General features: G+C 38.6%; 1 protein-coding gene across 1 annotated transcript in view; it reads right to left on the reverse strand.

The window, feature by feature from the left end:
- Positions 1-5118: 5118 nt before the first annotated feature.
- The window catches only part of PEX5L (peroxisomal biogenesis factor 5-like), a gene marked incomplete at its 5' end in the record, with an annotated part of 39301 nt that continues 17089 nt past the window's right edge, over positions 5119-27330 (reverse strand). Inside the window, 11 exons of the mRNA XM_008945647.1 lie at positions 5119-5329; positions 6068-6225; positions 6599-6764; positions 8508-8705; positions 9900-9970; positions 10762-10905; positions 11226-11342; positions 17127-17222; positions 23252-23348; positions 24519-24648; positions 25777-25986. Coding sequence (XP_008943895.1) covers positions 5125-5329; positions 6068-6225; positions 6599-6764; positions 8508-8705; positions 9900-9970; positions 10762-10905; positions 11226-11342; positions 17127-17222; positions 23252-23348; positions 24519-24648; positions 25777-25986 — 1592 coding nt within the window. The remainder of the gene's footprint in view (positions 5330-6067; positions 6226-6598; positions 6765-8507; positions 8706-9899; positions 9971-10761; positions 10906-11225; positions 11343-17126; positions 17223-23251; positions 23349-24518; positions 24649-25776; positions 25987-27330) is intronic.

A 27330-nucleotide genomic window follows, 5' to 3' on the forward strand; every position in this document is an offset into this window, starting at 1 on the left:
CCATTTTTTTGCAACGTGCAGTGCATGTAGCTGTCTTGTTTATCTGTGAATACTCAAGTGTTGGTATTTTATAAACATTTACTACAGAAATTCTCTGTACAGACTGCTAAGCTGACAACACTGGTGACCAGAAATCTCAGTTTTTCAACTGTGCAGGTTATTCATGCAAAATAACTAGTATGTCTCATTTTGCACATGCACGTTGGGGCAAAAGAGATCTACAACCAGTTTCTGTTTCACTCCAGTTCTCACTGGGTTTGCCAGCGGGCAATGATTTAGGCCTTGGGCTTTGCCTCCGTGGCTGCCAGTGCTTGTATCAGTCACTGTGTCTGTCATGGTGGCTTTTGTGTTGTGGAGGCCCATGTTCTCTGGATGCTCCTGGAATGACCTGGTTGATCTGTTGGTATTGGCAGGATCCTCCTTTTCATCTGCCAGGCCCCAGTTTTCTAAATTGGCTCCTTAGCTCTTCATGCTTAGCTTGATGCTCTAAGCTTTCAGCTGAGTTGTCTGCAGCTGAGATCTGTGGGTGCAGCAGATACTCGGATCCTGTGAAGTTTTACATCTTGGTGTTTGAAACGAGATAGTCAGACACTGAGCTGGTGGGTGAGTTTGAAAAGCCTGGTCATGGTAAGTAAGTGTAAACTGAGGCAATAGTTACTGCACTGGTTCCGGGAACCTTTCTCTCTGGTTTGGTGCTATCTCCAAGCTTCACTGTGGAAACTTCTCACATTTAGCTTTCTAATTCTTAATAGGATAATAAAATACGTCTGTAGAAGCTGTTCCTACAGATGCCTGTCATTAAATAAATACTTGAAGCAAACATAAAATCCACAACACAAAATGATTTCTAAGGATGTGATTTTAAAAGGGCTCTGTGTTTGATCTAATCTGTTCCAAACACCAACAACTCAGGTTTGAGTTTGGCAGATGCAAAGTACTTTTAAAATATCCCACAGGGGACACTGATCAAAGGTTTCAAACTATGCTCTGTGGGCCTTCTGCATGCACTCTGTGAGCGTGTACTCCTGTGGCATTACTGCAGGCTCTGTCAGTATCTCAGCGTGGTTATTCGTTCATGTTGCATGCAGTGTTGTCACGTGAGATTGTGTCATTTGACCCTCCCCTTAGTGCCTGTACAAGTGCTGTGATTTATCAGATCATAGCAAAATACCATTAGCTACAGATCCATATAGGTTGGCTTAAAGAGCAAACCCATTCATCAAACTGACACAAGCTGCTCTATTGCAGCAAGGTTTCTACAGCCAATACGGTTTGAAGCGATCAGCAAGAAGTGAGCCTGTTGCTTTCATGGCAAAGCCTCGCTCCCTGTAAGTGATCAGTCTGATCTCAGAGCCTGCTCAGCATGTGCAGTGGCATCGGAGGCCAGCCCTGGTTTGGTAGCTCAGGAGCTGAGCGTGCAGCGTGCTGAGCACTCCTGAGAAGACTGCAGGCTTTGTGTTCAGCAGCTTGATAGATCAGACTTACAGGCCGTAAATATTTATGGACAGTTGCAAGCTGGGGTTAGGAAAACATTTCTTAATTACATGAAATATAAAATAGGAGAAAGACTCAAAAACTTGGAATCGATTACCTGGCAGTGAGAAATCACCTCTGGAGAAAGAGAGGAGTAATAAGAAGGTGGGAGATGATGCAGCACTCTAATTTGGCATCACCCATAGATGCTGTACGGCTGTTACCCTGAAATGTCTCTGAGACTTCTCTGCTGACCTTGCTAGTCCCTATGTGAAACTGCTTCCTTACTCAGACGTGAGCAACCCTGTGTTTCTGTGCTGCCTTGCAGCTCACAGGGGTGCTGAGTTCACTCACGCAGGCCGGGAGAGAGCAGCACTCCCCAGCTCTCAGGTCCTGCCATCACATGCCACGGCTGTTGCTTGCCCATCGTCCTGCCTTGCACACTGAGCAGGTCAGGGATGGCAGGAGGGTTTGACTTGGTCGAGCTCACAGGGAGCACCAGAACAGGACCCAGATTTCCTGTCTCTCACCCTCAGGCTCAATCTGGTCCTGCTCAGCAGCTGCTGTATTTCTCCTACCTCGTGCTTGGTTAGAAATAGGAGTAGATGAGTTTCCTCCTCAGGGTGTTAATACACTGCAGCCTCTTCACAGGTTTCCTCTTGCTGTTTCAGGCAAATATACATCCTTGCCACTGAGTACTTCTGAAACACCATGAGGAGGTCTGATCAAAGCTGGATCTAATCCTGTCTCCTGCACTGACAGTGCTTGGCAGTGAGGGCTAGAGGACGAGGCTAAAGCCCCAGATACTGAAGAAGTCCCTAGAATTTCCAAGAGCTGCTGAACCTGACCTGTTAGTGAGGTGATCTCAGTCACCAGCTGCTCTCCTGCAGACCAGGCCAGGCCAGGTATCTAGTATGAGACATGGCACCGTGCCACGTGAATCCGTTTGGGAGGCAGAGGTCAGCCCCCTCATTTCTCTCTAGGTTTACACAGACAACTGTCCTCACACCAGTTGCATGGGTGTGGACGTGTATCCACAGATGAATGCAGTTTTGAGCAGTGTCTCCCAGGATAAATCAAAAACTACCTACTTAGCCAGGTTTTTTTTGGGGGGGGAGGCTAGGAGTTGCAGTAGGTTTTCCTGACAGAATTGCTGTATTACTCGTCCACATGCTAGAGAAGAAGTTCAGTGAGCTGCCATCAGTACCAAAAGCTCCTTGTCATTCTGGTTCTGAGAAGTCACGCAGTTGAGGATTTATTTTTTTAATTTGAAAAAAGCTCCTGAACAGCTAATTCCTCTGGATAAGCACTGATTATCTTACACCACAGCACAGAGGATGTTCTGGAAGAGCCTGTGTGATGGCAGGGCATCAGGGAAGCACATATGCCTTTGCTTTACAGCCTCTTCTCAAAGCTGCCTCCCTTCTCTCTTATCACTTTCCAGATTCCCTTGCACTGCACCTTCTGCTCTGTCTTATCAATAAAGAGCTGTCATCACACGTTGCTGTTAAAGCAAAAGAGCAAACTGTTGTCAGCTGATAGGCACACAGCAACCCATTTAGCTAATGTGACTTTCTCAGTCAGTCCTTGACAGCCCATCCTTAGAGAAAGTTGCAGGAATCTGTTATGAAATGCTTGATAAATAGGAATATATATGTAAACTATAAATTAATAAAGCACTATAAAAAAGAATTCTGTAACTGTCACTGCATCTCTGTTCTACGGGAGAGAGGGAGTGGTAAGTGTTTTGTTTGTTAATGAGAATAGATTATTTTTATTTAACAAACTATAGTTGGTGATTAGATGCAGTGATTACACTGTCTTACATGGAATTTTCCTGTAAGTGGTTGCTCAAAATAACAGACAGCTGCAAGAAACTTTGTACTGGTGAAACCATCCAGTTCCCACAGAGCTTCTTTCTCTGTCATCTGTGCAGTTGGATTTTTTTTTTTTTTTATCCAGCTGACTGAGCTGAATTTTTTGTTTTAATGCAGTTTATAAGGAACGTGCTCTTTGTCCCACTTGAACACATTTCAATAGCTACCTTGCACATTGAATTCCTGGCCATGAATCAACATAGTAGCCATCTAATTATACTTTTTGCCTTTCACTGTTTAGGAAAAATATTAAAACATCAGTCACTGAGAATTACCTCCTTAAAAAATTTCTATTCCTGTCTTTGATTGACACATTCACCTTGAGCTAAATGTGTTTGACTGTAGCCAGATCAATCCATTCATGGGGCAGTGTACTGCCCCTAGGACTGTTCCCTGTTCATCCAATCAGGGAAAATTAAGATGGTGTTTGTGTATATATATACATTTTTAAGCAGCTACAAATACTGATGTTATCTAAGCATTTAGTCTGCTGTGATGGAGGTCACTGAGACTTTAGCTACTGCTTGCTGTAACAGCAGGATCAAATCTTAGTCTTAATCCTACAAGCATTTTATACACCGGTTGTTTTTTTTTCAGGAAAAAATTTCCCTTGAGCATGGTCTGCAGGCATTAACTCCTATGAAGACTTTTCTTTATTTGCAATAAAGATCTGTGGCTTATTATGTTCTGAAATGACATAATTCACATACAACATGTACGTGCATGCACATGCATGTATGTATATAGTACCTGATGGATGCATAATAGAACAGTCTATTTTTCTAATAGATATTGTAGATCGTACTGTATTTGCATTTTATTTAAACATAAGAATACTGAAAACCTTCTCATCACATTTCAGGAGATGATATTTGGTCCTTTACGCCAACAAGGCTATCCTGTACATTCTGGTAGTAACTAAAAGAAAAGCATAGCACTCATTTACAAAAAGAAATATTAAAGTGCATAAGTACATAGACAAGTGCAGCTTCTGCTGTGAGCTTCTTTGAAGCAGACGTACTCTGTCTGGTAGCTGGTTCAAACAGCAACAGTTCTAGTGCACTAGAATTCACCAATTCTGCTGGCAACCCTTGGCCTTCCCCTATGTACACGGCTTAATCCCACAGTCCTCCATGTACAACGTGCCTCTTAACACTGCCCGTGTTGTACAACTGTGTGAGCCTGCAGAACTGGGCCCAAATCAATCAAGGTACCTTTGGAAGCAAAAATTTTCTTGACTGTCAAATAATAAATACATTCAAAGCAAAATACATCTGTTTCACATGCACCTATTTTCAGAGCTTATGTTAAAAATGGACTTTGAGAAAACTTTCAAACGAAGAAACCAGAAGACAGAGAATCCAGGTTGTAGGGCAGTATGATGTCAGCACAGTGTGGTGAGCTGCTAAGCAGGTTCCCTGGGTGCATTGCTTGTTCTAACGTGCAATAACAGTTATCTAGGTTTGTTCTTAATATATTTTCCTTTGTATAGCTGTGTATATATAGAGAGATAAAGCTTGCGTGGGATGAAGATTCTTCAGAAATGGTTATTTCGTCTAGTTCAGGGCTTTGTCAGATTAGCTGCAGCTCATTTCAATCCTTTGAGCTTGAATTTATTTACAATATTTTGTGCTTTTGAACTTTTCCTTGTCAAATAATGTCCAAGAGAATTCCCCTACAGCCATGATCTTTTGGAAAACATGGTCATTTTGAGCTGAGTAACAAAAGAGTTCTGTTTCCTAATACAATTTAATCCATTTGTGAATACTTTTTATTACGGCTCTAGGTTAAAAGCTCTTAACAGGATGTCTAGGTCACCCACATTGGCAGCTTGAAATAGTTCTGGCTGGTCCATCATAGACAGGGCAATTCGAAGTGCTGCCCAAATATTGCCTGATAGAGCAGGATGGGGAACCTGTTGTTGATTCCTGCTCTTCCTCTGCAAACTGAGAGCAGTGAGAAAATTGCTGACAGCTTCTCTGTAAGGGAGAAGGAAAAAGAAACAAACGATGTAATTTGCTGAGCAACTAGAGTAAAACTCTAGAAAGTTCTACGCTAGACTCAGGTGTGTTATTTTACAATGTAGTTCATCGGTCTCTTTGTGTTGGCCTTGCTTGGTTTTCTTTAAACAAGTGGCCGTGGCCTGTAGTGCTGCAGAGCACAGTCTATTCATACAGTATTCTGGGGACACTGTCTTCATTGCTGGGCAGCCCCCCTTCATCTTAACTGTCTTAGATGGGTGGGACCCTGGAATATCACCCTTGATTCCTGGAGGAGGTGCCAAAAGTGATTTTGATTACATTAGCTACTTGAAGCAGTTTACCTGAAGTTTCCCCTTCTGAAGACGAGGTCTTATATTTTTCTTTAAGAAAAGCTCTCAAGCATAGGATGAAGTTTAAGTGGGAGAACAATCCCACTGATTATAGTAACAGCACTTGCACTTAGAGCTGAAAAAATGCTTAAGCAACTCACTGGATGAGGCATTTAGTTTCTCTTGATAGACATTCCATAGGCCTGTTGTGTGGAATTTGTGAAGTAAGAGAAGTGTCATTCTTTGTTATCACTTTGTAAAAAATAATTACAAAATTTGATAGTAGCTAAGATTAGCTATATTCTGACTTTATTTTTTTTTTCTTAGCTAGCTCTAGCTAGGAAAAGAATTTTCATTTGGTCCTTATGATCTCTGACTTTTTTGTTTACACATTTTTGTAACTCACCTGTATGCCCCGAGGTTGATGCAGCTTATTCCTAAATTGTATCTGGACCTAATGAAGCCAGGCTGTATTTCTAAAGCACGTGTGTAGGCCTCCACTGCTTCTTCACTTCGATCCCCATTTGCCAAGGTTGCTCCCAGACGGTTCCATAACGTATAGTCCTGGTGAAAAATTGCGTTTTCTGATGTCGGTGTCAAAAAGGGACATAATAGCTCATTTTTTGCTTGTAAAGTAAGGAGGACTGTGGAAAATAACAGTGTCATATCTTCTCTTAATTGGCATGGAATGTGAAATTCTGACTCGTGACTATAGGCATCTTTATATAACTACTACAATTAATCAGCACACAGCTAGAAATTGGACATGTATAAATCTGTTTCCAAATGGGACTGTCTTGTAATTAACATTTCTATTTCAGGTATTAAAATTTTAATGGCTGAAGTGACATCTCATTAATATTATCCTGATCAAAAGGGGAGAAAGAAAATAGCCTGTATAGCTAAATTCTTAAAAATGTAAAAGCATAAAATGTACCTCTGGCCGGACAGTTAACGCTGCACTAAATGCATCTATTGCTCTGTTGAATTCTCCATTCAGGTGAAAAAGAACTCCAAGTCCTGTCTGCAAGTCAGGGTCTATCATATTGCCGTTCTGGTGAGCAGCCTCCAGGTAAAAATCCTTTACTTCTTCAAGTAATGAGCTAGACAAGGATGAAAAATGACTTAAAGTCCCCTCTTACAGTTCTTTACAGATATTACAATATAGATTACATAACCAGAAGTTAAAATCCTTGTAGTGGATGTATTAGAAGTGATATACTCCTAAAATCTGAAAATAAGCTCCTTCAACTTCATCATGGCAAAGATTTACTTCCAGCTGCTGTTGGAAACTCGTGTCTGGAGTTAAAAAGTTCACCTGTATGATGATATTTCCCTATATAATGATGAGAATGAGTTCTGTAAGGGGCTGCTGAGCGAACTAGGGTTGTTCAGACTGGAGAAAAGGAGGCTCAGGGGAGGCCTTCTCACCCTCTACAACTACCTGAAAGGAGGTTGTACCAAGGTGGGGTTTGGTATCTTCTGCCATGTAACAAGTGATAGGATAAGAGGAAATGACCTCAAGTTGCACCAGAGAAGAGGTTTAGGTTGGATAGTAGGAAAAATTTCTTCCCTGAAAGTTTTGTCAAGCCCTGGCACAGGCTGCTCAGGGAAGCAGTGGAGTCACCATCCCTGGAGGGGTTTAAAAGACGTGTTGATGCCAGGGGACATGGCCCATAGTGGTGACCTGGCTGTGCTGGGTTAACAGTTGGACTTGATAATCTTAAAGGTCTCTTCCAGCCAAAACGATTCCATGGTTCTATGAAGTCAAACTGCAGCTAAGAACCCAAGTGAGATGACACAAAGGCTTATTAAAACTACTAAAATCACATGAGTTTATTGGATGTAAAACTGTTTTTTACTGGCAAAAATACTAGTCATTCTTAAGAGGAACAGATCAAGTAACTAGCCAAGACCCCTGAAGAAAGACACCTAAATTCAAGACTTGTGTACTTATTACAGGCTTCATAAAACCTTTGCCCTGCCACCACCAGATGTCAGTGGGACACGGACGAAGTGGAATAACACACCTATCAGTTAAGCAGGACTTGCATATTTTAATTTTGCTTATACAAAATGAGCTTGTCACTCCAGGGTTTTTTAACGATACGGGTGAAACCTAAGGCCTGCCTTCAAAATGACAAGCAGTGAGATAGCCTGAGCATTTTAGTTCTATAAATCATGTTTATGCCTTTAATGACTTTATTCTGCATCTCACAATTCAGAGATACTTATCAACTTCACAAAGCCATGACAAAGGGCTGCCAACTCATGAGTTTCTTTGTTATTTAAAATGGCTGCCAGCTCCCATTACAGTATGTTAAGCTGAAGTCAGATACAATGACTACAGCGTCTCTCTGGCTAGAACCAGAATGGCTTTTAAACAAGCAGATGCTACCTCCCAATATTTTCAGTGAACTGAAGACATGTTCCACTGCCATCCTTCCTGGATTTGAGGGATTTGGTTGGATGTGATGAACAGTTGGAAGAACACACACATGTAGAGCAGGATACGGGCCTGGTATGGATTTTGAAGCATCTGAACAGCAAGAATGCAGGATGTGGGAATACAAAGGCAGAAGGAGGAGTCAGAGGAGAGTAATGGGAATTGAGAGGAAGCATTTCGGTTTAGCTATTTTATTTATTTTAACTTCCAGGGATGGCACAAGATACAGCCTTCAGCAGATATCCTGTGTTGGCCTCTTGCTTCTGCCACTACAGACATTGAGTCTTCCATCAGAAGAGGGGACAAGCTGGACGTCTACAGAGTAAGGGGACACTGCATGCACCATCAGCCCTAGTGAAGTCATTAAAATTTCCACCATCAGGGTTTACACTGTATTTACCTTTCATCTGATGTCTTGGACATTCTTCTGGTAAGTGCTGGAGACCCTTTCTTGCTTTTTGCTATATACTTGTATTTTGGATTTTGCTTTATCCAGTTTCTTAGAGCTTGATAGGCTTCTTGTTGATGGCCAGTGTTGGTATAACTTACAGCCAGGGCCATCAGAGCTTTTAGGTTGTTTGGCTGTAGTTCCAAGCACCTAGGCAGAAAATAAAAATATATTGAGGTATTTTTTTTCACCAAACACATTTCTGGAACACTTTCAAAGTAATCTGTGTAAAAAAATTATCACACAAGTAAGATCTACCCAATAAAACTCTTAAAGAAGGGGCTTTGTCTTATTTCCCAGTGATAAGTGCATTATGCATGTGCCCATACACACATGTGCAAGCATGTTGCTGTGCATACACATGTGTATATAAACATGCATACAGGTTTTGTTTTCATCCTCCTGGTTATGAGTAAATGTAGCTAGATTCTTTTTTTATAGTATGTCTAGTAAACAAAGAAAAGCTTTATATAAATTCAAGTAAACAGTTTAATGTGTTTTGCAGCTATATGAAAAAAATATTTTGGAAACAAAATTTCTCCCATCCCTATGAATCTTCTCAGCCACCCTGAGTTCTGTTTTTCATTGATAAAACTGGAGCAAATCAACTTGAGTTCTCTTTTTACAGTGATAGACCATGAACTGAAAACAGAATCTGGTTTATTTTTATTTTATTTTTGAACATCACTCTTGCTTGTTGAAAACTGTGGCGATGAGCCATCAAGCAACCCCTTGGGTTTCTGTCCAGGTAAGTGTGTAAGTTCCATATGAATGAGTTAGAGCACCTGTAGGTGGTGGTCAGCCTTGCTAATGCAACTGGCTGTGGAGAGGAGTCTTGCCTCAAGTGGAAACATGAAAACCTGCTACATAAAAATGATAATTATACTGATATTTTGGAACTGACATTTTACATACAAGTAATCTTCACATCTCTAGCAACCTAAAAATGTTGTCAGTTTAGTATTCAGCAGCTAAAAGGAGCTCGTTGCAATTAAGAAAACCTCTTCATTAAAGGACAGACTACAGAAAGTACGCCAAATATCTGAAATATCAAAAAGGCATTTTATGTGCATTCTGCCTAACTCATGTTGGTGAGGCCATGTAACTTTTCTTTCATGCAAGTACTTAAGTCACTAGATTAAATATTGCACTTATCTAAAAAAACCAATTATTAATCACTAGTCATCCCTCTGAAATCGCTGGGAAGATTTCTATGTCTTTGTCAATTCTTTACTCAGTTAAATAAATGCTTCATGTTACAAGGTAAGTATTGTGTTAAATGTACCTAGGCCACCATTACCCAACACTCCTCAGACCCTTTATTTAGCAATTCTCTTCATCTACCTTTGGAGGGCGACAATGGCTGCCTGCTCATTTTCATTCTCTGCCTGTGTTATGCCCAGGAACTGCCAGGCCTGCAAAAATAATCATCATTGGATTATTTTGTTATAGATACTCAACTGCAAGCAGAGCTACAACTAATAGCACTGTTAAGCAGTAGAGTGAATAAAAATAGCAGATATGTCCATAAAGAGCTACATTTTTTTTTTCTACAGCATGCATACCAATAGCACAATTCAATGCAGTTTTCAATACCTGATTTCTTAAGTTTGAGTACTGTACAATTTAAATGCTGCTAGAATTTTATGGAAAACAATGAAGAATAATCAAGTTGTACAGGTTTAAGGGATTCTAGAGGATCTGGGGAGTCTCTCTGCTTTTCAAAATACTGCTGCTTAGTTTAATGTAGCAATAGATTCAGAGACCTAGATAATTACACTGTAAATATTTTTCATGTTTCATGTTTAAATATATACTCGTTGAAACCAGCAACATTGCAGCAATTAATACAACTTTTAAAAATTTGACAACATTCTTGTTAAATCAAAAATGTTCATCTTTTCAGTAACAAGGTTTAAAAGTTAGTTTGAAAACAGGAAAAGAAGGAAAGGTTTGAAATATTGTCTCTTTTGAATGCCGTTAAAGGATAACTTGGAAATGCTATGCTTTAAAAAACAGATTCTCAATTTCTGAAGAGCTCACCTTTATCTGTTCAAAGCATACACTACTCCAAAACTATTGTTACTGTTCAGTCTGTTTCAGTTGGTAATTAGGAGCAAAGGTTTGGGCCCTGAAATCATTCCATCATTCCATGCTAAAGGGAGTCCCCTTTCCCTCTACCAGTAGAAGGCACAGGAGTGCATACCTCTGCATCATTGGGCTCTTGGAGAATAGCAGCCTCCAGGTACAAGATTGTAACTGGCAGGTCACCTTCTTTCATTTTTTTCAGTCCTTCCTCAAAAGCACCAGGCCAGTCTTTGAAGGGATTCTCAGTATGGAAATAATAACCCTGGAGAAGGGAGATAATGGACCTGTAATGAAGCACTGTAGCAAGGAATGGCAACTCTGTAAAACGAAATGACTCACTGTTTTCCAACTGGATGTAAACATCCTTTGTGCTGTGAAAACAGTATGAGCTCCCTGTGAAATTTCAATGACAAAAAGTGTGAAAGAGCCATCATTGCTCGACATTCATGTTTCTGCTCTCTTTATTTTAGCTCTGAAGTTACACTTACTGGTGCTCATGTTGGGCCTTCCTGTTCCCCTCAAAGACAGCAGGAACACAGGTTGCACAGGAAGGACGCACTGCATCAAAAAACTTTGTTTTACCTTTTCAATGGTTGAGATGGTGACTTGCCCTGGTGCTTCCTGGCTCTCCGAAATCCAGTTTCTGCGAGCCATTTCTTCCCATTCTGCCTGCATTTTATCCCAAAACTCTGTGTCTGACTAGAAGAAAAAGGGGAAAAAAGGGAAGAAGAGTAACAACAAAACCTGAAATAAAATGGTAAGCCTTAATTCCCTTCTACCAGTAGTCTGAGTCTGGCAATTTTGCTGAACCAGTATTAATTCTATTAATAATCATACTGGCTGAAATACTACAACTCATATTTGGAATTCCATATAATTAAATTTCACCTCTTATTTTGGAATGTATTTTGTCAACAGAAAACTCTTTATCTCAGAGGCAGCGTATGTTCTGTTTGAAGCAGGATTTGCAGCAGCTTACATTGCATCTTATTGATCCTAACAGGAAAATTTTGCATAAAGTCTGAAGGAAATGAATGCTGCTGAAACAGTTTAAAAGAGAGCAAGCATCTTACTTTGGTATATTCAGCATAATTTAAAATTATGTAAAATAGTAATGGCAAAGCTTAGAGCATTTGTACAAGAGAATTAATACAACTGGGGCTTTTGGTCATAACACAGAAGACTTAATATTGTATCATATACTGTGCTGGTGAGAGGAGTCTATAAGGGATTATAAAATTGTACAGTAAGATTAACATTCAGCTCAAAGGTGAGAGGGAAAAATGCATATACAAGAGAAATCTCATTCTTGTTTCATCATTTCTGTTTAGGATGTGTAACGACCAGAATGAGGGACCCACTGTAGCTACTAGAAAATGATGCCAAGAAACAGAAATAGGATTAAAAAAAACAAAGGGGGGTAGGGGGGGGGTGGGGGGAGAATCCAAGTTAAGGTGCTATTTTTTCAGCCTCCACACATTAGTCATAAGCCCTGAAAAGCAGTTCCCTATATGCTCAGCACTACAAGCCACTGCAAAGTTCTTGAGTTCCTACAAGGTTACAGCCAGAACTTCAGTGAACTGACACTACTGAGGGCACAGTTTCTCATAATATGTCAAAGACAACAGCTCAAATAATTCTGTTGAGGTTTAGAAAGAACTATTTGAGTGAGGTGCTGACCAGAATTGACTGAGGGTATTAAAAAAATGGCCCAGATAGTTTGATCTGAATCTTCATGACAAGAATGACCACTTCACTACTGCTCCACAGCCAGGTGTGATTTGCAAAAACAGAGCTTAGTCTGTGATGGCACGACTGGCTACAGCTCTCCTCAGGTACTTGGAAAAAGGGAAGTACAGCCCATTACTGTATCTAGAATGAGTCAGCAATGAGGACATGTGAGTCTAGGTGTGAAGGATTAGGACTTGCGCCGGCTAACGGGAGGTGTTGGCTGCTGTAAACCTAAGGCTCTCTGCAAATGGCAAGGTGCATTCCCTCCCTGGAAATCTAACAGGCATTTCTCTTCGGCTCTCACTGTAGCATCTGCCTCCTGATATCCCACACTTCCTTCCAGGGGACTCAAAACTGTCTGAATCATGCAGTTGCTGGGTCTGTGAAGGTACCTGCTCTGTTCCTCTGTGGAAACGAATGTGAATCATTCGCTCCTGGAGAAGAGATTTCACTCTTTGTAATAGAAGCAAACACGACTTGACAACTCTATTACACAGCAACTTTTGAGGTTTCAAAATTTGCTTCCATTCCAAATTTGAAGGAAATACGGTCTCTCCAATAGCTGTGAGATTGTGCTGAAATGTCCATTTAGGGTTTGAAAAGGCCAGGCTAATGAATCAGATCATTTCCTCTTTTACTCTTATCAGCCATGACCAGAGGCACTTGAATCCCTTAAATGATCCTGTTCAACAGGCATCTCCATCAACTGCTTTGCATTCAGTGCAAATCTTCACTGCGATGAAGAATTACTTGACCATGTTTTTATTAGCAGTAATTTTGAGATTCGGCATGAGGTAAAGGAGTGGAAATTTCCTTTTCCTAGAAATTAATATTAACAAAACTATGGAAAAGTAATTAGTAATGCCTTTCTAAACAGATTAATTTATAGAACTATTTTTTTTAATATATATATATATGAGTTTGTATTATGAATCACTGGTTTGGAAACACGCCAGTTCACATTTCTGCAGATCGTAAGCAAGCATATAAGTGGTTTTATTTCTTAAGTTTAAATTCTGCCGCTTAATTATATTTTTATAATTCACACAGAAGCTCACAGCATGCATACTCCACTGAAAAAGCTAACGAATTACTATGCATTCAAGCAGCCACGTTTTAATGGCTATCTACAGCAAGTTAAAAGTGGAGGAAAAATGTAGCGAGGAGAAGACCTGCTTTGCTATAAAGTCTTTCAACTCATCATATCCTCCTTGGACACCAGCCAGGACCCAGCTGTTATTTTGCAACTATAAGCAAATATTTGCTTGCTTGGGCCAAATGGCTGAGAGTCCCAGCTACAGCTCTCCAAGCAGCAGCATGTGGGGTGTCTGCAACTGCTGTGGCAAAGCTGCGCTGAGCAGCCGGATCGTGCGCAGTTGTGGCACCTGATAAAATGCTGTAGTGTTGACACAGCAAGTAACGGTGTCAACGGCAGAGCAGTCTGATGTCTTTGAGGAAGAGGACGGTAAATATGACACAGTCTTTGTTAAAGGCCCAAGTCTATTTCAGCTGTCATTAACAGCAATTTTTTCATTGACTCCAGTGGCACGAGGGTTAAATTAATATTGAGTGTTTCTGAAAATCTGATCAAGTCTCTGAGATCTAATTTTAACTCTATTTGCTTTGTGACTGGTGCCAATTATCTCATTTCAATGTTTTTGCTACCTTAATCCTGGCAAATTACTTTGGACATATCAAAAGTTTTCAGACCAGCTGAACACATCTAACACGTTCTCTCAGATCATCTGCAGCAGTTCAGTGGAATGACAACCAGGAAAACTGTTCATACCATCTGACTACTTGCAAGCAGAATATTCTGTATTTTGTCAAAGAGGCTATTTTTACTCCTAGTATTTAAAAATATGCTGAAGCAGTCAAACAAGAGGCAAAATATTTTCAGGCTCTTTACTTCCTATGGTGCAGTGAAAGGGGGTGAGGGGTGTACTTTCTGAATATTGCTGGCTAATTTCTAAACTTACCTATTCTCACAACTTTTAGAGTAGAATTTTGTCTGTCCTGTACTACCAAAAATTAATTTTCAATGTTCCTTCTTGACCAATATATAAGAAAGAAAGGTTTTGTGGTTGTTCTTTCCTTGAATTACTGCATCAACATACTCTTCAATGTGAGAGACACAGTGAGTTGAACTTATGTGCTAGCTACGTAAGATCTCCTTAGCTGATATAATTTCAAAACCAAATCTAAAATATGCCTTTTTAGGAAAGTTTAGAGATATTATTTAGAGTAAAAATACACATCTAGGAAAAGATTCCCATTGTGATTTGAGAGCGTACCAAATAAAATGCACCTGAATGACTTGAGCTCCTAGATCCAAATTTACAATGTGGTTTAGGCACTTAGGCACATCCAAAAGGGATGTTGAAACAGTGAGACAGGAATATTGTCGGTACAGGATAGATTCTAACTGTTAACCAGAACCTGATGATTCTAAACGGTGTTTTTCTAGGCTACAACAAACAAACTCCATCTTCTTCTGACTGCTGTCACATAATTTAGCTGTAATATGTTCTGATGCTTCATAACAGCGTATTATACACCAGATGGCTCATGTGACATAATGTTGTAAATAAAATGATGTTGAGAAGGACAGCTCAAAATGTCTTTTGCATAAGCTCAAAAACTACTGTGGCATCTGAAGTTTAATCTCTACACCAGGAAAGTGTGGATTAAGAAAATACCAAAACTGCTTATTTTCCCACCTCTGAGACTTTTTTGTACTTTTTTGGTTTAGATTTTTTGTTTTTTCTAACCTGTGACAAATAGGATGGTGGATGATAAAACAATGGTTTTAGCAGGATGGATCTGAATCCCCATGCTGGCAATTAAAAAAAAAAAAAAAATTGAAAAAACACCGATATTTGGGACAACAAATTATTACTTATTATTGCAAATTATAACAATAAGTTACTAAAAATTATTGTTGTTATTAGAAAGATCACATTAAAAGATATTTGGTATGGCACTTGGAAATCATGACGACTTTAGGCTATTTGTTTTTCCCTCATGTATAGCAAAGGGATGAAGCAAAAATCAAACCCCATTTCCAGAATGACAAAAATGTAGCGAAGTCTGTAAGCACCCAATGCATCTGGAAAGAAAGCAAATGTATCTGGACCCTCTGCAGTAAAAAAACTAATTTACTTACATCTTTATTCTTAAAAGATTCCCCAATGGCATAGGCATCTTTAAACCTTCTTAAGAAAGAATTACCTCACAGATCTTCATTAATCTCAAAGTTTGACAACTTAAAACCATTCCCAAAGCTCTCAAGTGAACACTGGGTGGAGGATGAAGTTTGGTGTCTTCATTTACTGAATTGTTAATTAATTCCTTTCGAACTAGGCCACAAAGAACCTGAGATTTGCTTCCTTTTCTTGATCAGTTTTCTGGCTCATCTTACCACTTGGAGCTTTCCCACTTGAAGAATATTACTGAAACATTCAAAGCCTAAAAAATGAATTTTTGGACTGTATCTATTCTCCACTTAAAAAAGCACTAATCTTTCTGAGATGGGCTGCAATTTATTTCAATCAGTCTAGCTTTCTTACCACTTCATTTTAGCTAGGATGAAAATTCAATTCTTTTCAGATGCAAATGGCAATAACTGCTCTCCAAGGTCCTGAAGAATCACTTCCTTCACATTTTCTTAAACTACCTGGTCCAAGTTTCTATTTTAAGCAGAAAGAATAACTTAAGTCAGCCAGCTACACAGACAGGGAAGCATTTAATTAGACTCTTTTTAATAGCTGTTTTGAGACTACATTAAAGCATTTTAACAACTTTGTTGCTTTAGTATCACCTTTTAACGAGCAGGAGTTTTTTACAATATATTCACCTTCTTACTTTACTCTGTAAAGTAATTCAGTAATGCCTTGCAATCTGTTGTTGGACTCAACTCATTTTTCTTTCTGTTGAATGTCTGGGAACTCCCCATCACACAGGGATTCTGGCAGTTTCAAGGGTGCTGACATCATTTGCTTAACAACTAACCATAATGCAGAGATGTTCATCACCAGATTCCCTGTGTCACACTCACAGATTACAGCACCTGTCCCACTTTAAGGATCAGTCTGCAGTGCAATTAGGGACATCTAGAACATTTTAAGCAGTGGCGATTTGAAAGCAAGTCTCTACTTTCGTGCCAGGTGCAAATGTATATGACGTGTGACATCAATAAAATCTATCGTGTGTCACCAGCAGTGGTTTATAAAGAATCTATCTGATCAGGAAAAAATGCACTCAGAAAATACATGAAAAATGCATTTGGTCTATAGCTTATAAAACAGCTAACTTACTGATTGTTTCCATTGTGTGCCAAGAGAAGGATTTTTTTGTGTGCAGTAAGATCCTTAAGAAACCATGATAGAAACCATGCAGTCTTACCTTAGCATATCATGAAAAATCCCTACAAATCAAAGTAATTTCTTAAATTAAAAGTTCTATTTCTAGCTAGAAGTCAGCATATGACTTTTCTTGACCCACTTGCTATAGCAGTAAAAGTTGAGCTTGAAAAGCTGATTCTGTCTAATCTTCGTTTATAGCTAAGGTTTGTTTTTTTTTTTTTTTTTTTTCTGAGAGAAACTGCTATTTAAAATTAGTAACTCCAGGAAATGTAGCTTTTCTCTGCTTTAAATAATCAAGTTCCAACTTGCTCCTATACTTGTGCTGTAAGATGAGTAAGTAAATCTGTGGAACGTTAGCTGAAAATGAAAACAGTAAATGAAATAACACCTCAACAGCTGCCTTTGCTCTTTCAAATTCTTCCTCCAAGGAGTGATTTCTGGAGAGAAGAGGACCTCCCCAACGCTGCTCCTTAGCTGATCGTGCCTAAAACATAAAAGAATAAATCAGAAAGGGATGATATATTCTCTGCCGCATTTCCGAGTTATTTTCTTATTTGCCTAGAGCTCCAAATGAGCTTTTCCTTGGGCAAAACTAGTTGTGTCCCTGCATGAATTCCTCTGAATTCTTTTATACTGTAGCAGAGATCATTCCTTATGGTAAGCAAAGTAATTTATCTGTTTCTGGACTTATCTTTTCACTCAAGATGCGTGAAAGATAGAGACATCCGAGAAAAGCCAATGCAGATGTTGGGCTATAAAGGGAAGAGCTGCCTACGTTGTAGAAGACTTTTACCTTAATTTTTCCTTCTTCTGTATTATGACTGTGACAACACATTCCATTCACTATGCTCCAGGAAGAAATCATCTTATTTTCCCGGTACATTTTGTGTTTTTCTTTCAGGTTGTGCTTTGGGATCACATTGGAGAGCCAGGTTTCCTATGGATTTCACTAGAAGGACAAATCCTTTTTCTAATCAGCAGCTCTCTCTTCTGTGCTTTACTATCAGCCTATCCCATTGGAAATACATAATAAGTTTCTCCCTGTTCTTTTAATAAAACCTTTTTTCTTCCCCCCACAAAACCAAACAGCATTCAATGGTGACATAGAAAAGCACAAAGTGGCCTAATCTTGCTAAACAGAGCTCTGGCTGCTAATCCCTTCCCTTGTGTTAGTCAGAGGTTAAACTCATTAGCCATTTGCCTGATCATAGTCCCAACTGCATTAATTTACGTGTTTATATTTCTGATGACTGTACTTGTAATATTCAATTTCAATGAGTCATGGTGCTGAAAGACTAATTTTGCTCACTTCAGACTCATTGGGCTGTATCTGCAGGTGTTGGGACGTGCACTGCTGGGATGAAACATCCAATACATCCCGGGGTTTCATGTAAGTCATGTACAATGCGTGGCCAAACATGTACGTCTCTGTGTGTCACACGTGGGTTTTTACCAGGAAAGGTGACATTCATTAGTCAGTCTAGCCCTAGAGTTTCTGGTTTGCTTCTGAGTCTTTGGTCTGTCAGGTAGAGATTGATGCGTGAAGTGTCTGTTGGGCTGATGATACACACACGGTTAGGAAAGAATCATACATCACAGCTTCCGTGAGAAGCATATTTTTTGGGGGGGCATAGTGCGATTTCATCTGTGTTAGTTTCTGGTCTTTGCTCTACACTGAGCATCTATTGTTTCTGCTTTTTTGTCTGCTACCTCTGGTCCAAGTTGACTGGAAAATATTAATTTTTTTTTTTCTTTGGTGAGGCCAGGAAGAGATTTCAGGTTGTCACTGACAACCTAGCAAACCTCAATCCTCTACACAAACCGGTTATTTTACTGATTTATAGACTTTAAGGCAGAAGAGATAATTGGTTCAAATTATCCATTTGTCTGTATAACACATGATGGTATTTGTCACTTCACATCTGCAGTATGAAACTGATGTTCCACAGAGAATAAATTGAGATTGCCTGGAATATAAATCTTACATTTTACAGCCTTATCACTTGCTTTGCAAATTTGTTTAATTGCCCTCCTTGTTTATCTTATTAATTTTAATTTCAGTTTCTATCACTTCTTTTTCCAGTAGTTTAAAGCACTATTTACTACTCCTTTTATTATTTTCTCTGTGGAAAGGTAGTTATGACTTTAATCTTGTTTAGTTTGGTTTTTTTTAAATTATATAATGAGATAGAGATCTGAAATTATCTTAAATATGGGGCGGTTTATTCAGATTTCAACCTTTTTTCTTTCTTTTATTCTACCTCTGTTTCTTTATACCTTCATTTTTTTATAGCCATCCAGACAACTGAAGTGAACCCTATATTCCAGTACCTGTCTTATCATTTCTCTATACAGAAATGAGGTGATCTCCTACCTCTCACTAATTATGTCTGCTTCTGCACGCTCTTCTTGCCACAGCACTGCACAGGGAGCACTCACATTGACATCCTTGTACACTCTGAGCCATAGATTTTTTTTTCAAAATGCCTTCCAGCATAGTGTTATAAGTAGAGCTTGCATTCTTGTTCTGAAATGCATGTTTTTTCAAGTGACTGTATTGGAATATGTATTTATACAAATATCTTGGTCACCAGGTCATTTTTATAATCACTTATTAACATTTTTTTCATTCCCATGTTGCATCACATGCACATTTTATCAGGAATGGCTTTCATATTTATTGTCAGATCAATAATATTGATGATCATGTTTTCTCTTTGGAATAGCAGAAGAACCTTGTGATTACAATCCCTAGGTAAAAACTACTGTTTTTGGGATCTTAGGTTACAGTTTTAATCTGTTTAACAGCTGCTTTACTCATACTGTGTGGTGCCAATTCTAAAATCAGAATATGGTTCGTTAATTCAAACATCTCACAGAATATCACACAGCAACATTTATCATCCTGACTTGTAATCCCATCAAAGAATTAAATGTGGTTTTCTTGACACAAAACTCTGTTGATAGACATAAATTATGTTCCAGCCTTTTCATTATTTATAAGCTGGTTCTTGCAAACTGTTTGATTACTTCCGCTTTTTAATTTTTTATTTCCAGTGACTGCAATTTCCTTAGGTCAAGGACAATACTGTAAATCATGATGTTCAGACTGAGTAGTGCTGCAGAAGGGGAGAGTGAGCTTGTTGGGGCAGTCGAAAGGTGAGGGGGAAGAAGACAAGAAGGACAGAAGTCTCCTCCTCTGCCACATGTCAGAGCATACACATTGTCCCCACATAATCCCCACAGAAATGTGCTTTCTCCCCCATTAAATGCACAGCCAGAGGGAAAAAAAGAAGCAATTAACAAAGCCCACACAAGCTGCATTTGCACACAGACAACGCAGAGTCATAGTCTGAGTTGTGATGCTCAGAAATGAAAGACCCCACAGAGAACAAACCTGCTGTCTTTTGCTAGTGTGACAAGAGAGGGGATGGGAATGGAGTGGCAGCACTGGAGAACGTCACCTCCCCAGCTGGTGAGAGGGTGGGACTCTGCAGCTACCTGCCTTCAGGGGAGCCCAAGGTGTGGTAAAGGGCAGGGTGGAGTGTCTGAGGCACAGACACGGTGTATGCTGTGGTCTGATACGCTCACCACTCTACAGTGGAGGTGCTGCAGCTGATCACTGGCTGCTTTCTTCAGGGACAAAATCTTCCATTCCAATGCATTTGCACACACTTCCCTGTGCTTGTACTTTGCTTATGTGCTGTTGGACCTGAACTGTTGGTGAGAGGTTTAAATTATAGTCTTAACTTTAGAGCAGGTCTTCAAATAATGAGCTAAATTTGTGCCTCGTAGCTCTTCATTTCAGCTATTTGGGAGAAGTGGGGAATAAATTTTGCATTCTAAATATCATTGCCACAAAAAGCAGATTTCTAAGGTTTACAGGCTCCATGCTATATCTTTGTTTGAAAGTGACATATTTAAAGTAGGTACTGTTTTTTAGTATGTCAGGGGTTTTGCGTATGCATTCTGGGTGAGCAACAAAATATCTAAAATGCTCAGGGAGGCATTTAGAGAGTTAAAACACTAACAGACTTCATGTTTACACATTTGAACATATTATCTCCCTCTGCAGTTGGTAAATACAAGAGAAAAAAAAAACAACTTCAAAAAACCCCCAACACTGTGGGATATCTCAGTACTAATAAAAGTGTAACAAGGAACTTTCCAGAATGGCAGATAAAAGAAAGAGCAAAGATACTTTGGGCCAATGTAGTGTAAGAGTTATTAATAGGGAATGCATGATGTGAGTAAAACAGGGAGAGGCAGGATGGCCACATCCAGTGACAGCTGCCATGCTATTGCCCATTCCAGCCTTCAAACACTTTTCTTCTTTATCCATTCAAAGTTTGCCCTTGTGATTTTGTATTGGTATAAGTGCTGGTAAACACAGAATTTTGCTAAGAAGATTGCTTATTTTTAATGAAAATACGACCTAGTTAGTATTTCAGTTTGAGGACTAAATCTAACATGTCAAAGATGAACGACGAAGGTGATTGTCTCAGAAACTGCTGATGGATAACTGCAGCAAGTTTGACAAGAGGAAATCTTTAGGGTATGGCAGAATCTGTTGCATATGCAAAGGTTACCCTTAAACGAGATAGACCAGATCTATAGAGGACAAAGTATGGAAAACATATGCTTTGATAAAAGCTCTAACATGATTCCTTTTACAAGCAGATGGAGAACTTGGTCAAGACAGATGAGCCTGTTTGTTGGGAACTGACAGCTTTGACAGTACAAGTATAAACAGGATGAAGCAGGCAGTAGTGACTGAAAATACTCAGTTTCTAAATAAAACACCTGGAATAAGAACACAATCTCACTTCAAGTCATTTCTCTGCACTACTAATTACCAGTTTAATAACATTTCAGAACTTGAATGGATCACAAGTTTGAAAAAAGGCAAAAAGCAAAAAATTTATGATAAAAGAAAGCAAAACATGAACTGTAGCAAAACAAGAGAAAGGAATTTTATACTTTGCTTCCTTTTCAAGTTGGCTGGTTCAGCTTCACTTTCCTAAAATTTTGAAATACCACTCACTTTACAGTCTAGTTTGGAGCCTCAAATGATTTAGCTTATACTGAATTAAAAATGTAGATATTTGCTTCTGCAGTTATTCTAGTAGAAGATAAACAGGAAATAGGCCATATAGAGTAGAGGTTATATACTAAATTTGCAACTCTTTCTACAGAAAGCCACAACACTTAAATTCTGTGATTCTACTTGATTTATACACGTCTCAGCTGACCACAAACTTCCTGGCATTTAGATCTATTAGGCTGAGGAACAGCCTCCTAAAAAGGGGTTAGGGATAATTAAAGATAAGCTGGACAAAGCATGTGAAAAACACATTGTCCATCTCAGGCGGATGATATTATTCAATAGACCTTTTCCATTACTAAGATGCACAAATCTGTTGTACAGAAAAGAAAGATATCAGGCACTACAACTAGTGTTAGGCTTTCCAAAGAGAAAACTAAACAAACAAAACCCCTTTGTAATTGAGTGATGGCAGGGAAGTAAAGGAGACTTTTTTTCCCTAACCAAAACACAGGAATGGATCCTGATAACTGGATTCTATTTCTGTTTTCTGCAAACTGGTGCATAATCCCAGGAAAGGCATTTGTCATTTTACTGTCTCATTTTCCCATTTTCAAATGGGACTATTACTTTCCATTAATTTCCATATTTTCCATCTGACAAAAAGTTTTGAGGTCCAGGCCTAAAAATAGCTGTGGAAGGGGGGAGAATGATTTTCAGCTACAAGTTAAACCACGAAACAACTCTCTCTTCCTCTCTGCCAGTGGAATTGGCTAAACTTGAAATCTTTCTGCTAAATAAGAAACGGGAAAGAAGGTGTATAAGCAACCTGATCTATGTGAATATAAAGATATGTTTGTGCACATATATGCATACGTACATATCTAAAACCATACAACTCTAAGTAATCACTTCCACACATTCCTGCCCAATATACAACATGACTGGAATTGGACAAATCTACAGACCTGCAGCTCAGAGTCCTGCATATTAGAGTTCCTTTTCCAGCAGAAAGCTGCTCTCCCACCAGTGGAGATAAACTGCTAATGAAAACAGTCTAATGATTCCTTCCTGTATTCCTTAGCCATTTCCAAATTCCAGGGACTCCTGGTTGACCAAGAGCCCTTGAGAACAGATATATCACAGGGATAGAGAACCACCAGAGGTCTGAACTTCAGAACCTGAGGAAGGGCAAGGAAGATGAGGCTGTAAATTGTAGTTTGAAGTCTTTGCCTCTGTACAGGAAGGTCACAGTTCACTGCACTGTGAAACTCTGAATGTTTGAGATGCTGACATAGTTATTTTCATAACATTAATTTGGAATCTGTGTGAAGATTCATCTGTATGAATCTTTAATGATAGTCCTTGAAAATATCCCTGAAGTAGTTCTTGCAGAATGTGAGCTGTTAGTCAGTGGGACAGTTCCTACTTGCTTTTTTATTGTTAATAAACCTACCAAGTGTTCTTACCTGTATTGCAGGTGCAAGTTCTAATTCTGATGTTGAATCAGAGTCCAAGGCACTCTTGACGTTAGTCAGCTCAGACTGTGACCTGTTTTCTGTGGACCTAGAAATAATGCATTTACATACTCATCACTGCACACTAAGACATGTGACCTCTGTCTTTCACGTTCATAAGCACACACTGATTAATTAGGTTAGTTCTTTTAACAGAATAGTTTAACTGGCAGTTACCAAAAGTGCCTGGACCAGTCTCAGTGTTTCACTCTTATGCTTTTCAGTTGCATACCGACAACAGTTAATACAACAGAACAGTCAGGCCTGATTCACCAGCAGAGCCCTGGGTATATGTTGACACGAAACTAGTATAATGGGACAAAGACTTGGCCTCTACCACTATGCTTCTCGCTCATAGCCAGGCAAAATGAGGTTAGGCAATGACACAAGACTGTACCTGCAGTCAGTGTCTTAAGAATCAAACACCAGATTACAGAACTTCACCTTGGCATATGTGCATTTTTGTCCCACAGTATCCTAATATTCTTTCTTCCTGGAAAATGAAACCCTGTAGACCAAAATCAAGCTAATGGAGCAAAACTTGTGTAAAGCTCTAAGTTAATGAAACACCCAGATAAAGGGCAGGTTAAGATACAGGATAAGCATCATTTGGTCAGAAAAGTGCTTCTGGTGTATGAAAATGCTAATTATGGTCATGCATAATGCAGTGTATGAGTGTTCCTTATATATCAGAAAGGCAGCAGAGTTAATCTACAGGAACTGTTCCCATAGGCAAAGTCCAATTCTTCCCTCATTTACATCTCTTGCAATTTTAGTTGAACTGCGTGAAAGATGTAGTACTTGGCTTGGATATTTTATCTTGCCTTGGATATTTTATCCTGCCTTCCAGTTACACACAGAAATTCTGCCCTCTTGGTAGTAAAACCAAAATACATTGGACATCCAGTGACTGTCAAATCACTGTCAAGTATCCTTCTTTTCTTATTTTACTCACATGTTTCTAGCTGGTTTTGGATCACTGCGTGCCTCTGTAGAATTCTCACCACCTCAAGCACCTGCTGCTTTTCCCATTAAAAAAAGCTGGCAAAATGTCCTTTTATAGCGTCCTTGCTTATGACACATTGCCCAAAATGTCTGCTTGAACACATTGAACGTAATCATAACAGATTTAATAATATGACTTGTCATCAAGTGAGCATTTCTGTGAGATAAGAAAATGGGCTGGAAATATTTTTGTAAGGAAAGTAAAGATTTGTACCATAATAGCTCTTTTGATGGAGCTCTAGATGATGATGATGATGTTCGCTCTGCAGAAGGGTGGACCTTGCTACTCCTGTCTCCATGATAATTGACATCATCCCATTTCTCTATCTGTGTCTGAATATCAACTAAAAAAATAAGAAAAGAAAATATGAATCTTTTAAAGAAACTGCTGCAGAAAATTCTACCTCCTGTTAAATGTAGGGTATAGAGAAAATGGTGCTACCAAAGACTATACTTTAGCTAAGGCCCAATATACAGAAACACTGTTCACCTTCCTGGGTGACATTCTGTGAAAGTATTGGGTATTCATAACATTTTCCTAAATCTGTTAACATTCATGGTCAGAATGTCAGTGGAGCTCTTCAATGAAAATCAGTGGTTTGTGTGTAATTTAGACCTGTTGATAAAATGATACAAAGTATTTGGTTGTTTGGGATATATTACCTAATTGTAATTCAATTATAAAAATAGAATTTTTTAGTGACTACAATTTGAAATAACTGTGTAGGCAACAGATATTATTCAGTGATATGTTGGACTTACTTTGCAAAAGTCAGACATTCAGCTCCTGTTTGAAGATAAAGTCATTTAGAAGAATTTATGTACTGATGAAGGGAAAATTTGTTACCTTGGTATAAATTACATTTACCTTGCAAATTTCTCAGTTGCAGTGCAGGTAATTTAGTTTGGATGGAACTAAATTAAATTCACCTTTTCCAAAGCCCATCTATAGTTCATACTTGGCAGGATATTGAGTTGTGTTTGGGATTTATTTTTTTCTTCATCTGTATAAATACAGTTCTTTGACAAGAATGGATTCAATGGATACTTTTTTTCTCTCTCTTATGCATAGATAAAGCAGTATTTACAAATATAAAGTGTATTTCTGACATCTGCAGTTCCAAAAAGGACATTCAGCACGGGCTGCCTCTGATTTGTGTCCTTTACCAATTTCTTAGGATGCCCCTATAGATTTTTCTACCATTCTACTCACACTTACTAAATTCTTCTTTGGAAGAATCCTTTCAAAACTTTATTTGCACATTTAGTGACAATTTAATAGGTATAATGGCAAAGGCAAAATGTGTTTCCAGTGTTTCAAGTCATTTATAATGTGGAAACAAGGTTACACTCCCTGCTGAAATGCAGTGCGTCAAAGAATTCTGGTGTTGCTCATTATGTCGTGATAGTAGTAAGCAGAAACTTGTGCTAAGCAAGGCTATGTAGCACTGGTAGAATAGCTACACTCTTACCTAAATCTAGTGAAGACTTGTCTGAAACTCTGACATTCTGGACTTTCTGCTCAGTATCCACACTGATAAGGTCAGAATTGTCTGTCTTCTTTCTGTGGGTTGAAGCTTTTAAGCCTTCACTTCTGGATGGATTCTCTGATTTCTTTGCTTTGTTTTGAGTTTGTGAGACAGGTTCACTAAGATCCAAGAGATCCAGACCTGTTGATAATACTTAGACACAAAATGTTAGAATTAAGTATTGTTTTAATTCAAATAGCTCACTTCCAAAATTTTGTTCTAATTGGAAAAATAAAATTACTAATGTCTTTGCATTCAGTTAGATTAGATGTGCCTTTCTTGGCTAAAGATGGTGAGCAGTGTGTTCAAATATTCCTATGGATTTCAGGTGCTTCACTGGATGCAGCTTAAAAAAATTTTATTTGCATAAAAATCTTTTCCTCTGAAAATCTGAAATTCATCTTAGGTCTTAAGGCTGTGGCCTTACTCCACAAAAGAATTTTCAGGTTGTGAGGGTTCTCTGTACAACTCAGCTTTTAGATAAGATTTGGTATAATCTTGTGGTTTATCCAGTACTTGTAAGAGCTGTTTAGGGCACTGCTGTTGTGCCACATGCTGTTACAGAAAAAGCTGAAGATAGACAGCTTCTTGGGTGGACTTATTAGGTCACAAAGGAACAATGGTATGTTTATGAATGGCTTCTACTGTTTGTTTGCTGTCTTTTGGGAGATAAATATTGAATATAATTATAAATTCTACTGCTACTCCTATTAAGGACTATATTACTATAAAAGGAGTGTTCAGACTTGGTTCTTCATTTAAAAGCTGGTGAAAGGGTAACAACGTTTATAATTCTTTAGCATATAGAAGATAGAAAACCTCCCTCTTTATAATTGCTTTATAGGGCAGGTGTTTTTGACAGATCAGTTTGTAAGTACATTATCTGTGTTCTTGGTATATCACTGAATTTCATAAGAAAATTTTATTTTCTTATTAAATAAATCTAATTACCCCGACCCAAATCTGATAGCTATTCAAGGCAGATAAAGAATCTACAGATACTTACTTTGTTGCAACAAACACCACACTTAAACAACCTGAAATGTATCTATCCATCATTGTAATATCTGTAATTCTTATATAAAGGAAAAAATATTATTTACCATTGTTACTTAATGCAGAGTTCCAGTTTTTTTGTTATTAGAACTTGCATATTGCTTTACACACATATTAATTGGATGTCAAGATAATCACTCAAGTGCCACTTATTAATTTAACAATTTGTATGAATATAGATGTCCATTAAGTGGCTTCTAACTAGCCAAGTCATTGTATGAGATAGCAATAGAACATGGCAGTGCTGTGCTGATTTTATTATATCTCAGCTAATCTGCTCAACCTCTTTTGATTACCTTTGCACAAATACCAAATAGGAGGAGGCCAATTTGTAAAAACACTTCCAAAGTACAATACGTTTCACATACAATTCAATATAATTCAAAAAACTTTCAGGATTCACTCTTACTTTTTTTTTATTATCTGCTCCACTGTATCATT

Source organism: Merops nubicus, unplaced genomic scaffold (genome assembly GCF_000691845.1).
Source record: "Merops nubicus isolate BGI_N331 unplaced genomic scaffold, ASM69184v1 scaffold18898, whole genome shotgun sequence".
NCBI lineage: Eukaryota > Metazoa > Chordata > Aves > Coraciiformes > Meropidae > Merops > Merops nubicus.